Source organism: Rhinolophus hipposideros (genome assembly GCF_964194185.1).
Source record: "Rhinolophus hipposideros genome assembly, chromosome: 5".
Taxonomy (NCBI): domain Eukaryota; kingdom Metazoa; phylum Chordata; class Mammalia; order Chiroptera; family Rhinolophidae; genus Rhinolophus; species Rhinolophus hipposideros.
The window spans coordinates 67526327-67538469 of record NC_138051.1 but is presented as its reverse complement, the minus strand read 5'-3'; the positions used below and the strand labels follow the sequence as shown (position 1 = coordinate 67538469).

Here is a 12143-nt window from a genome sequence, read left to right as displayed (position 1 = left end):
TCAGTCATCACCATGATTGTGACAGGATCTGTGTCAGGTGCATCACTAGAAAGTACTGAACAAACACCACCCGTTCACGGAGCTCTGCAGACAGCCATGGCCTTGCACTCTGGAGGCTTGAGCATCTGAGGCAGACCCCAGAGGGCAACATGAGTGTGCATTGGCTATATTTAATTCCTTCTGGCCCAAATGACCCTGATCGCATGTCATTAGAGATAAAGTACCAAATCAATGAACAGATGATATGTTGCAAATGGCTAATGTCCTCCCTGCAAAACAGAGGTAAAAACCCACTATCTTCATTTATTGAGTGTGTACTATGTGCTATGCGCAGAGATAAGTGCGTCATCTCATTTAATCCTCACAACAGCCCAGTAAGATGGGAACTATTGGGATAGAGAGGCTAAGTTGCCCGGAGTCTCACAACTGACAGTAGGAGAGCCTGAATGCACACCTAAGCTGCAGGCCACCAGTCAGATGTGTGCAATGTGAGGATGAGTCAGAGCTCAGAACCAGCATTTTAGGATGGAAACATGCCGTGGGGGAAGTCAAACCATCTTCAGCAAGTCACCTTTGTCGTCTTCTTCCTTAGTATTGCCAGAGAATTTCAAAAACAGAACACCCACCATTCTGAGGTTACTGAATTTGTCTAGCTCATGATTAGTTTTCTCATCCAAGACGTTGGTGGCTACAAAAGGCTGACTGTATCAGCACATGTGATTTAATGGCACTAGTTTGAGCTTCTTTTCATCTTTCTTCCACTTAGCTTTTGGCTAGAAATAGTGACCTATGGGTCTTTCAGTTTTTATTATAAGTACTTTCCTGAAATGTTACTTCTAAAACAAATATTTGAAAAATCAATCCCATTTTAAATGCATCTAGGTAACTGAATTGGCTGTGCCCTCCTGTCCAGCCATCTCCAGAGAGGGCATCTTGACTCCACCCATTGTATATCTGCCTCCACACAAATCAGACCTCTAGAAAGGCAAGGACACATCCAGAGAGAAAGAAGTCAGGTGTTCCAAGGAATCTTTGGTTAGATGAAGTAGTAATTTTTAGTTGAGACAAGGGGAGTGCTTTTATTTAGTGTATTTGTATTTAACAATGTAACAATATTGGTTCCTACCTGCGGTAACTGGTTCATGGTCTCTTTCTCAGTTCTCACATCTGCCAGCTCTGCAGGAAGCACTGACAAGAATTAATGGGCTTTCCTGAGCCTGAGGCTCAGTTCTGCTTCCCAGTTCCAGCAATCCCACAGGTCTCTGCTCTCGCATAATTTACTGTCTAAAAGGACTTTCTGTTTTCAAGAGTTCTAACTGACAGGCACTCTGTAATGTATGTACATTTTCAAGTTCAATAAGTTAGAACCTTGATAATCTTTCAGGGTACTTAGCTGAATTTAAGAAAATGGGACATGGCCACATTCAAAGTATTTAGAATATTTGTTGCTTTTACAAGGGTTCTGACAAGTCCCATTGAAATGTGTGATTTACACAAGTGACTTTGTTCCTCTTCCTCCAGTTGGTAGTATTTGAAAAGTGTGGCAGGACGTCCTTTGTATTTCAGACTGAGCTCTCTGAGCAAGACAGAGGTGGTAGTATAAGAATTTCAGTGTTGGGAATTCCTCCCAATTGTTGATTCTATTTGTAATCTCTCTAATAACGCAGATGCACTCTGGATTCTATTCCCTCAATTATTACCACACATCGGGAAAGCCCCAATAGGCTACAGCATCACCTCAGGGGAAATTACGTTGATTCTGTTTTACAGAGAAAGAAGAAGTGAAGGAAATTGTGTCTGACTACAGGGACAGCCAATCAGTATAAAAATCCCAGAATGTTGGAAGGTTATGTCATCCAGCTTTCCACCAAATGCTGGTTCCCACCTAGACAGACGCTGAGCTCCTCTCTCTCTGATCGCCCACTGGAATCCAGACATTCTTGTTTCTGAGATGCAGCTCCATGCTATTGTTGGATAATTCATATTCTAAACTGTTCTTTCACTTGATAGATTAAAAACATCCTCTTTGTATCTTGAATCAATTAGTCCTAATTTGTTCTCAGTAGCTGCATGGAATAAGTCCTGTCGTGCGGGGCGGCCTGCGAGGTCTCTGCTCCCGCTCCCCACATAAGAACGCAGGACATAGTAAGGCCAAAAAGGAACACCCATGGAGCCATAGGTAGGGGAATCACACCACTATAGTCTTGCCGGCAGCTGGATTGGAGACACAGGAAGCAGGAGCCACACTGTCTGCAACCTGCTGTCTACTTCTCTGCAATCTGCAACCCGTACTCCGCCGTGCTAACTGCAATCCGCACTTGCCAGCCGCCATCTTCTTGCTAGCCCCCATTTTTTTTTGCTAGCGTAGCCACAGCAGTTATATTAGTGGCCAGTGGCTCACTGGTTACAGCTGACGGCCAACTAGCCACAGTTGATGGCCATCCAATCACAGTTGATGGCCATTTACTACCTGAGCCAGCACCTTTCTGTGTGAGGACGAGAGCCTGGAAACTGCTCTCTGGGGCTCTGTCCCCACAAGTCCATTGATTGATTGGTCTATTAACTCATTTATTCATTTTGTATTGGGTGTCTACTGTGTACAATATGGTGGGCAAGCCATGAGTCTCAAACGCCAGGAGCTGACAGGTTACTAGGTGAGTGATAACATGGACATAGAGAAGTCATATGTCATACATGCCACGTGAGCAGTACAATTAAGTGCTAATAGGAAAAAGGAAGGGAGAACAATAGGAAGGGGTCAGGTTCTGATAGGTGTGGTCAGCAAATTCATCATGGAGGAGGGGGCATTAAAAACTGCTTTGCTTTAGTGGCGTGAGGTTAAAGGGCAGAGATTTGGGTGTGGAGATGAGAAGGCTAACGTGTTGAAGTGATGGGCAGTTTATATTAACTAGAGTCAGAGTTTGAATTGAAGAGTGGAAGACTGGGCTCAGAAAGCTAATGGAGTTAGTGTGAGATTGTGGAGAGCAGTGGGGACAGGGCTATGAGATGGTATTCCCATCATCCCAAATGCCAGGCTGCAGGGTCGAAGGATCATCCAGTGAGGCCACGTAGAACCCTGGGACCAGTTGCTGAGTTGTGTTTAGTGTGATAACTGCTGTCAGGAGACAGTGGGCTGGAGGGCTGTGCAACATGCCAGGTGGTGAGGACCAGGAACCCTGAGGTGGCCTCTGAAATAGAAGCTTCGAGTGAGAACTGAAGGGTAATGACACAGCCCTGGAAACTACCTACCGTGTATTCTCCAAGAGAGCATCCCTTTCCTCACTCCCCACACCTCTGACAATGTACATCCATGGGAAACCCCCTCCTTGCTTTCTGGCGAACAATTACCAACTAACATGTGGAAGTGGTTCCAGATAATTGTGGTACAGAATCCCAGGATCCAAATGTCTGTAATGAAATATTTCAGGATTGATTTCCCTGCCTCTAGTGACATCTTCATGTAGGTGGAACCCGTATAACGAAAGAAGCTTAAAAAATTCTTTAGGATAAAGTTGTATGTGCACACACCGATTTAAATTTAGTGGCTTGTGTGTGTGTGTGTGTGTGTATGTGTATGTGTGGTCTATATATGGTAGGCAATAAGGCCCATCATTACTATTATTATTCCTTTTGTTATTGAGCTTTCTTTGTTCTAACTTGAAAAGAGGGGCTGCCATATGCAAAGGATGTACAAGTAGAAGCTTTATGGAAATAAAGATTTGAACTGCTCTGTTGCTCTCAGAATGAGGCCAATTACTGAGTGAAGTGAGTTAACAGCAATTTGGGGGAATCTGCCAGACTGTCTTCTTACACAATCCTGTTACTTGTGCTTAATTCTAAATTTCACACTTTCTTTTATTTCACCAATATTTATTGTGTACCTACTATGCGCCAGGTCTTGTCCTAGGTGTTGAGCTAGGTGAACAGGCTCTGCGCTTTTTTCATTCTCCTTAGACAAACAGTGGCTCAGGCAGCCAAGAAGAAATTTAGGAAAAGGCGAACATTAAATTTGTGACGATATTGCTTCAAAATTACTTAAGGAAAAAAACAAAACACTTCACAAACTGACTTAAGATGATGTAAAAGGCATGAGGGAAGGTTTCCGGACTTTTAGACTGCTTGGGTTCGAATTCTGACTCTGTCCCTTTGCCTTCTGCCTTTGAGATCTTAGGTGAATTACTTAGCCCCTCTGTTCCTCTCTGTTCCTCTGTTTTCTCATCTGTAAAATGAAGCTAATAATAGTTCAGAACTCCTAGGATTGCTCTGATGATTAAATGAGTCAATATTAATGAAAAGCTTGGAACTATGTCTGATACATAGCAAGTGCTCAAATATTAGCTATTACTATTATTTTATTGCTACTACTTTTATGAGTTGGTGCTCTCATCTGGAATATGCTTCGGGTGCATTTTAAGGGCTGTGTGTGTGTGTGTGTGTGTGTGTGTGTGTGTGTGTGTGTTGAGAGTGTGGGGCTTGCTTTATAATATAGTTGTAAGAATTAGGTAAAATCCAGCTTCTTAGCATATAGTTACTCCTCAATAAACATGGTTTTTCTTCTCTGACAGTATTTTACAGTCAAGAAAAACAAAGGATTTTCCTCTTCTGCTCGCTATTAATGAATTTTTGGCTGGTTTATGAATCGAATGAAGGCCAGGTGAAAACACTTGACAGACTCAAATTTGGAAACTTGTTTTGCCCTTGGCACCACTGGTGGAACTAAGAAATTCCTAGTTGGTCATTCTGAATATCACTGGAAGGAAAAGAATGGGCCATCGATGAGTGAATGAGGAGTGAAACAAAATGAGAAAACTGAAGGAATAGGGAAGAGCACTGTTGAGGTGATACCAGTTTGGGATGAGGCCATCAGAAAACTCGGAGTCCCTTTTTCTAAGGACCTTTCAAAAGAAAAGGGATGGTGTCTGCATATGTGGAGCAGGAGTTCCTAAGGAAAGGGCTGGACTAGAGGGTCTCCTGAAGCCTCTTCCAGCTCCCCGGGTCTCCACGAGCTGCCCTGCTCCCCAGTCTGCTTTCCTATTGTTGCACTTACAAACCTGAATTAGCCTACATTTCCACTTCCACTTAAAGACTCATGAATCATACAAAGAGGGCTTCTGTTGAGTAATACTAAGTAAGACCAAGTCACTGTGCACTGAGCTAGTAGATGTTCAAAATCACCTTTGTCATCCTCTGGGATCTGTCCCCAACTTCTCTGGGCCTGGCAGCTTATGGGAGCCTCTGTAGTGTGCGGCCAGGGAAATACCGGTGCTGTGGGCTCTCAGGGAGATCAGGAAAATGAGCATGCCAACGCTGCGAGGGAACTCTGAGGTCTGGAGGAGAAGGGGTGCTGTGTTTCCCCAGGGCAGGGTGGGGGGTGAGCCAGGGGGCAGAACTGAGGCCCGGAGCCCACTCACTGTCTGCTGCTGTTTTGATTCCTAGCTGCAGCAGATGTCTCCAGTGCCATGGATCATCCCTTTTCAACAGCATCGAAAGATGGGGAAGGAGCGTGTTACACGACTCTGATTTCCGACATCTGTTACCCACCTGGGGAGGAGTCTACGTATTTCACCGGAATTCTTCAGAAGGAAAATGGCCACATCATCACGTCAGAGAGCCCTGAGGAGCTGAGCACCCCTGGACCCTCCTTACCAGACGTGCCTGGGAAGGAGCCTCATGGCTTATTTAGTTCTGATTCTGGGATAGAGATGACTCCTGCAGAGTCCGTCGAAGTGAACACGATCTTAGCAGACCCCCTGGACCAGATGAAAGCAGAAGCCTACAAGTACATGGACATAACCAGGTCAGAGGAGGTGAAATATCAGGAGCAGCATCACCCCAAGTTGGAAGAGAAAGACTTGGACTTTAAGAATGAGGACACTGAAATCTCAACAAAATCCGAAAAGATCTGTGAACCAGAGAAGCCAGCTCCCGTGGAGGGAAAATTCCTCAAGGACCATATATTTGAAGAAGCAGCGTTTGCACCTTACATAGATGACCTCTCTGAAGGACAGCACAGGGCACCTCTGATGACTGCCCCAGTCAAAATCACGCTGACTGATGTGGAGCCTTCTGTTGAAACTGCTCCCCAAGAGAAGACCCCCGAGAAGCAAGATACCTGCCTGAAGCCAAGTCCAGACACCGTCCCCACTGTCACTGTCTCAGAGCCTGAAGATGACAGCCCAGGATCAGTCACTCCTCCGTCTTCCGGAACAGGTAAGGAAACTGGTGTCCTTGCCTTGGGAAAACCCAGTAAGTGGAAATCTGAATATAAAGGAATGAAGATTTGCATTTCAAATACTTTACTATATAGAGTTCCCTGAAGTCTCAGTTTAACTGATTTAATTAACATACGACCTTTTCAGTTTTGTGCCCATTGTACAAAGTTTGAAATTTGGGATATTCCTTAAACTCCTGTCAGATTTGCTTTGTAAACAGTTTCTTTCTTCTATTGAGGGGAGAGGTAAGGATGACACACTGGAAACAAGGACATATCACCTGCTTCTAGGGCAACCTTCCTTCCAGACCTCCTGGGGGATTCAAGGAGTGAGCACCTTGGCTGTTCTCCTGAGACGGGCTGTGTCACCTGGGGAATGGCATATACACTCCTGGTACCAGTTGCAAGTCTGTAGAATGAAAGGGGGTGGGCTTCAGGGTCTTTTGGGCGGTCATAGGCAGTGAGAGGTAACATAAACAAAGGCTCCTTCTCCCCTCCCCCTTTAATTTCAGCTCTGTTATTTTTTATCTTTCTAGTTTATTGAAGATCTGCATACAATTTTATTTTTTAAACTAAAGGATTTATTTGGTTAGAATTTTTTAAAATCTGGAATTCACTAGGCTGTGATTTTATTCACCTTGAACATTCTACTGAGTCAGAGTGTTGAATCACATTCAATAATCCTCTCAAACACAAAGGGTAACCTCTACATGGGTGAAAGTCTAGTGTGGTAGCAGGAGTTTCCCCATCCCCACCCTGTGCATCTCCGTCCCGTGTGCTTCTCTATCCGTGTGCATCTCCGTCCCGTGTGCATCTCCATCCAGTGTGCATCTCCATCCAGTGTGCATCTCTTCCCGTGTGCATCTCCGTCCCGTGTGCATCTCCATCCAGTGTGCATCTCTTCCCGTGTGCATCTCCGTCCCGTGTGCATCTCTTCCCGTGTGCATCTCCGTCCCGTGTGCATCTCCGTCCCGTGTGCATCTCTTCCCGTGTGCATCTCCGTCCCGTGTGCTTCTCCGTCCCGTGTGCTTCTCCGTCCCGTGTGCATCTCCGTCCCGTGTGCATCTCCGTCCAGTGTGCATCTCCGTCCAGTGTGCATCTCCATCCCGTGTGCTTCTCCGTCCCGTGTGCCTCTCCGTCCCGTGTGCCTCTCCGTCCCGTCTGCATCTCCGTCCCGTGTGCCTCTCCATCCCGTGTGCATCTAGTCCCGTGTGCATCTCCGTCCCGTGTGCATCTCTTCCCGTGTGCATCTCTTCCCTTGTGCATCTCCGTCCCGTGTGCCTCTCCGTCCCGTGTGCCTCTCCGTCCCGTGTGCCTCTCCGTCCTGTGTGCACCTTGGACTCATTCAACAATAAAGCTCCAAGGGTCTCAAAGATCCAGTGCACCTAATCCCTAATTTTCAAATTCATCCACTCGAAAAACACTTTATACACACATTCTTTTGGTCAGGTACGGTACTAGGCAATGGTGATGCTGGATTTAAATATATATATTTATACCAGTCCCTGCCTCCCAGTGGGATAGATGACCAGGGAAATAGTCACAATGGTGTGATTTGTGTTCTGAGAGAGGGAAACAAAGGTGCTGAGCAGGATCAAAGTCCAACACCTCCTTTCCCAGGTGAGCTGAGACCTGAAGTGACTTTTAAAGGAGCAGGAAGAAATAAACAGGGGAAGGGCAAGGGTGGCCTCCCAGTCCGAGAAGGTATAAGGACATGAAGTGTGAGGGCGCAGTGAACTTAGCATAAGATGTAAATTGAGATTTGGTAGAGATGACAAATAAGGAAGGTGAGGCCCCAAGTGAATTAGATGTGACTTGTCCCAGCCTACAACATGAGATAGGGACATATCTGAGTCTCAAAGCCTCCTTGTACTCTTTTTGGCAATGCATCGTACAACCCTTCTATTATTCCATGAGATAAAGATATTGGCCCTCTGAAGATGTAAGTGACACTATCAGCTGTGTATTCTAGAGCTCCCAGCTTGCCTGGTGCTCGGTCCAGAAGAACTTCAGCTAGTGTTTAGGAAGAGTGAAATGTACTGGCATGTAGAAGTCCACCTCCATGGCACATGCCTCATGTAAAAATCACAGTTTACAAAGCTGATGATAAAGACTTGGTGTAGAGTTCATTAATTATTAGGAAATTTCCATTTTTTTCCTGCCATGACCCACCGGGGTTCTGGAGCCACTTCAAGAGAAAAGAAAGACAGATCTGGCTCGCATGATCTTGGAGTGTTATGATTTTGAGTTGTCTGCCTGATGGTTGCTCCAAGGAAACATTCTAAGCAAAGTTTACTCAAGAAAGAGAATGTCCCCTGTCCCATTACATAGCTCTCTCCCATGTTCAACTCCTGTCTCCACTTGCCCCATATCATAACATCTGAGTCCTACTGAATAAAATATGAGAATAAAATGAACAGGAGAGATAGCAATTTTATTCTTACCTGGGCCCCGTCCAGGCTTACTTCTACTAAGTTAGAATTTCTGAGGGTCGTTTTGAGTCTTACACCTGAGTAAGAACATTGTTCTAAAGATTTGAACCAGTCCGCACGTGAGCTCTATTTATCAAGTACTTTCTGTGTATCAGGCACTGCCCTAGGTGCTAGGGATACGAAAGGGAACAAAAATACCTTGTCTGCCCTTTGCCCTCATGGTGCTTTCAGTCTTGACCAAATCATCACACAAACAATACAAACCACCCAGGGGCTCCCAGTTGTGCAGGATGAGTGGGTACCAGCCAGTCTCCTGAAGGACATCACCAGACTAGCTTGCACACGGAGTGGGCTGCCCTGCAGGGCTACCTGTAGCCCTCTGAGCCCAAGGTCCTGTCTGCCTGGCTACCTGTGTTGCAGCCTCCTAGGAATGTTGAACAAGTAGGAGTTTGGTCAGTCCTAGCAGTTTAGATAGACAGAGGCTTCTGGCATGAGAAACTGGAAGAATGTGAGCCACAAAAAGGGAAGATATCCAGAATAAGAATTTTCTTCCCCTGTCCCTTCAAAACAGCTCACTGTTCTGACTTCCATGCTTCTGGGTATGGAATTCCTATTCATTTTACTCACCCAGGCTCACCATTTCTGAGTGACTTCCAACACCCCATTTTTTTTCTCACTCACCATATGAGTCAGACCCCAAGTCTGTGCTTTTTCTCTTTTCAGGGTCTCTTGAATTGTCCTCCTTTTCCTATCCTTATGGCCACCATAACTCATTAGGTTGTCATAACTCCTCCCCTCAACAATTGCAGTGTCCTATTAATGGGTCAGAACTCAAAAGTGATCTGGGAGTCATCAGTGAATTTAGTTAGGCAAGCAGAGCAGAATGTAGATTAAAAGGGTGCATTCATTCAGATTCAGGTAAATCCCCAAATCTCAGTGTTCAATATAATTAAAGTTACTTCTCACTCATATTCCAGTCTAACACAGGTCGGCCAGTTCTCCTGTAAGTGCTAATTCAGGGGAAAAGCCTCCTTCCCTCTCTCTTTCTTCTTAAAACAGCTTTATTGAGATATAATCCATGTATCATACAATCCACCCATTTAAAGTGTAATTTTAATAGCTTTTAGTGTATTCCCAGAATTGTGTTTCTATCACCACAATAAATTTTAGAACACTTTCATTATCCACCGCCAAAGAAATCCCATACCCCTTAGCCACCCTTCCCAAGTAGTTCTTGCTCACAAAAGGGCTGGAGGCCACTGTCTAAGATATTCTGAAGTAAGGCCCTATTGTGTGGCAAGGAAAAACCAAGCTCCTGAAAACTGTTGTCAAGGTGATCCCAGGTTGTCTCATCTAAGGGACAGAAACAATAGCAAAGATGACCAGTGAGGTTTTCGGACCATCTGGATAAACATCAGGCATAAGGCAGGCATTCGCCTGGGGGTGCTCAGGGTGACTCTTGGGTTTTGTTCTTCTCAAGAGGAGATGAAGAGAGAGGAAAGCATAGCAGTGGGCCCCACCATTAGAAAGGCTGTGGGATTGTGCACTGTGGTTGTCTGTACTTCTGGCTTAGTAGGATGGGCAAATACTCTCTCTTATATGGCTCCCCGTAGTTACACTTTTTGCCAAAAGAAGAGTAAAATTACTGTTTCTTATGGGAAATGTAAAGCTCAGAAATCAAGTTTTATACAAGGATACAGATTAGCTTTCTTTGTCTTATTAAAGGAGGGAACACAAACAGCAATGGACAAGGAATAAGGGTAATTTGTTGATATTGGTGGGTCAAATTAGAGAGTTATATCCATCAGATTGTTCTGTGAAATTGCAAACCTTTCCTGGAAGAATAAATTAGAAATTAAAATAATGACTTCTAGAATTTTTGCCACATTGAAACAGAAAAAACAACCGGGGTGCTGCTGTTGCTAAGAAATGACTGGGTCATTTTTTAAATAGCGAGATTAAGATAGATAGTATATAATACACTGATTAATTGGGCCATAACAGTAATTAGCCTTTTCATTCAGGTGGCCTGTCTTTCCAGCATAGCCCTGGAAACAGACTATTTTTGTGCTAGTGAGATATGTGTTTCTCAAGCAACAGAAAAACATCTCCCTTAATGAAACTTTGTTTTATTTATTCTCTCTGTCCACCTGTCTGTCTGTCTGTGTGTGTGTGCCTCTCTGGCTCTTCCCTTTGTGGGACGACAGAACCATCTGCTGCAGAATCCCAGGGGAAATGCAGCATCTCTGAGGATGAGCTGATCACTGCCATTAAAGAAGCAAAGGGGTTATCATATGAAACAGTGGAGAGCCCACGGCCAGCGGGCCAGGTGGCTGACAGGCCTGAGGCCAAAGCCAGGTCTGGGCTGCCCACAATACCCAGCCCCCTGGACCATGAGGCCAGCAGCGCGGAGTCGGGGGACTCGGAGATCGAGCTAGTGTCCGAGGACCCACTGGCCGCTGAGGATGCACTGACCTCTGGCTACGTGACCTTCGGCCATGTGGGTGGCCCACCGCCTTCCCCAGCCTCGCCATCCATCCAGTACAGCATCCTGAGAGAGGAGCGTGAGGCAGAGCTGGACAGTGAGCTCATCATTGAGTCATGCGACGCTTCCTCGGCTTCAGAGGAGAGCCCCAAGCGGGAGCAGGACTCGCCCCCAATAAAGCCAGGCGCCCTGGACGCCATCCGGGAGGAGCCAGGTGCCCGGGCCGAAGAGCGCGCACCCAGCCGGCGGGGCCTGGCCGAGCCAGATCCCTTCCTCAAGTTCCCCTCCGCTGTCCCCCAAACTGGTCCCAAGCTGCTGTCTGGAGACGGAGCCGCAGGACCCGAGGAGCCCACAGCACCCCGGAAACCTGCGGAAGCAGTGAGTTCCAGCGAAAGCTCCAGATCCACACAGGACTCCGCGCTGCAAGGTCCTGGCATCACGCCCTCTCTGCTGTTTCTCAATAAGCAAAAAGGTAAAGGGCCAGCTTTCCTGCTTGAAGCAGCTTGTCTGCCTAGTGTTCTTTCCCAGGGTACTCGGAGGCGTTCACCACAGGGGTAGCTCAGGCCCAGCCCTGTAGTCATGTCCTAGCTGATATCAGAGAACAAATCCAGAGGCATGGGAGGAGAGGAGAGAATTCAGATTCGCAGCTGGGACTTCGGTGGCAGAACCATGCATTTCGAGCAGAGGCTCTGGGCTGGCTGAACCCAAGCATCTCCAATAATGAGCAGTGTTATGTACCCTCTAAGATCTCCTGAATGGGGAGAATGTGCCCTTCCTTTCATTCCAGGGCTGGGTTTGCACTCTAGGGAAGGGATGGGTTTTTTTGTTATACTCCAGACTCATTTCCAATCTCCCGCCCCCGTCAGTGGTGGGGAGTGGCTACTGTCCCTCTAGATGCTGGGACCTACCATTAGCTATTTTGCCAGCCAAACTTGTTTCTTAGATGGGCCAAGTGCATCTCTGCCACCATCCCTTCTCTTACCCAAGGCACAAGGGATTTGGATCTTAATAAGAT

The 12143-nt window shown here is 46.2% G+C and overlaps 1 protein-coding gene across 2 annotated transcripts in view; it reads left to right on the top strand.

Moving 5' to 3' along the window:
* Positions 1-12143, top strand: part of RTN1 (reticulon 1) — a 173688-nt gene that overhangs the window by 85536 nt on the left and 76009 nt on the right. For both annotated transcript variants that reach the window (XM_081049746.1, XM_081049745.1), the window contains exons 2-3: positions 5437-6210; positions 10851-11600. In XM_081049746.1, coding sequence (XP_080905872.1) covers positions 5437-6210; positions 10851-11600 — 1524 coding nt within the window. The remainder of the gene's footprint in view (positions 1-5436; positions 6211-10850; positions 11601-12143) is intronic.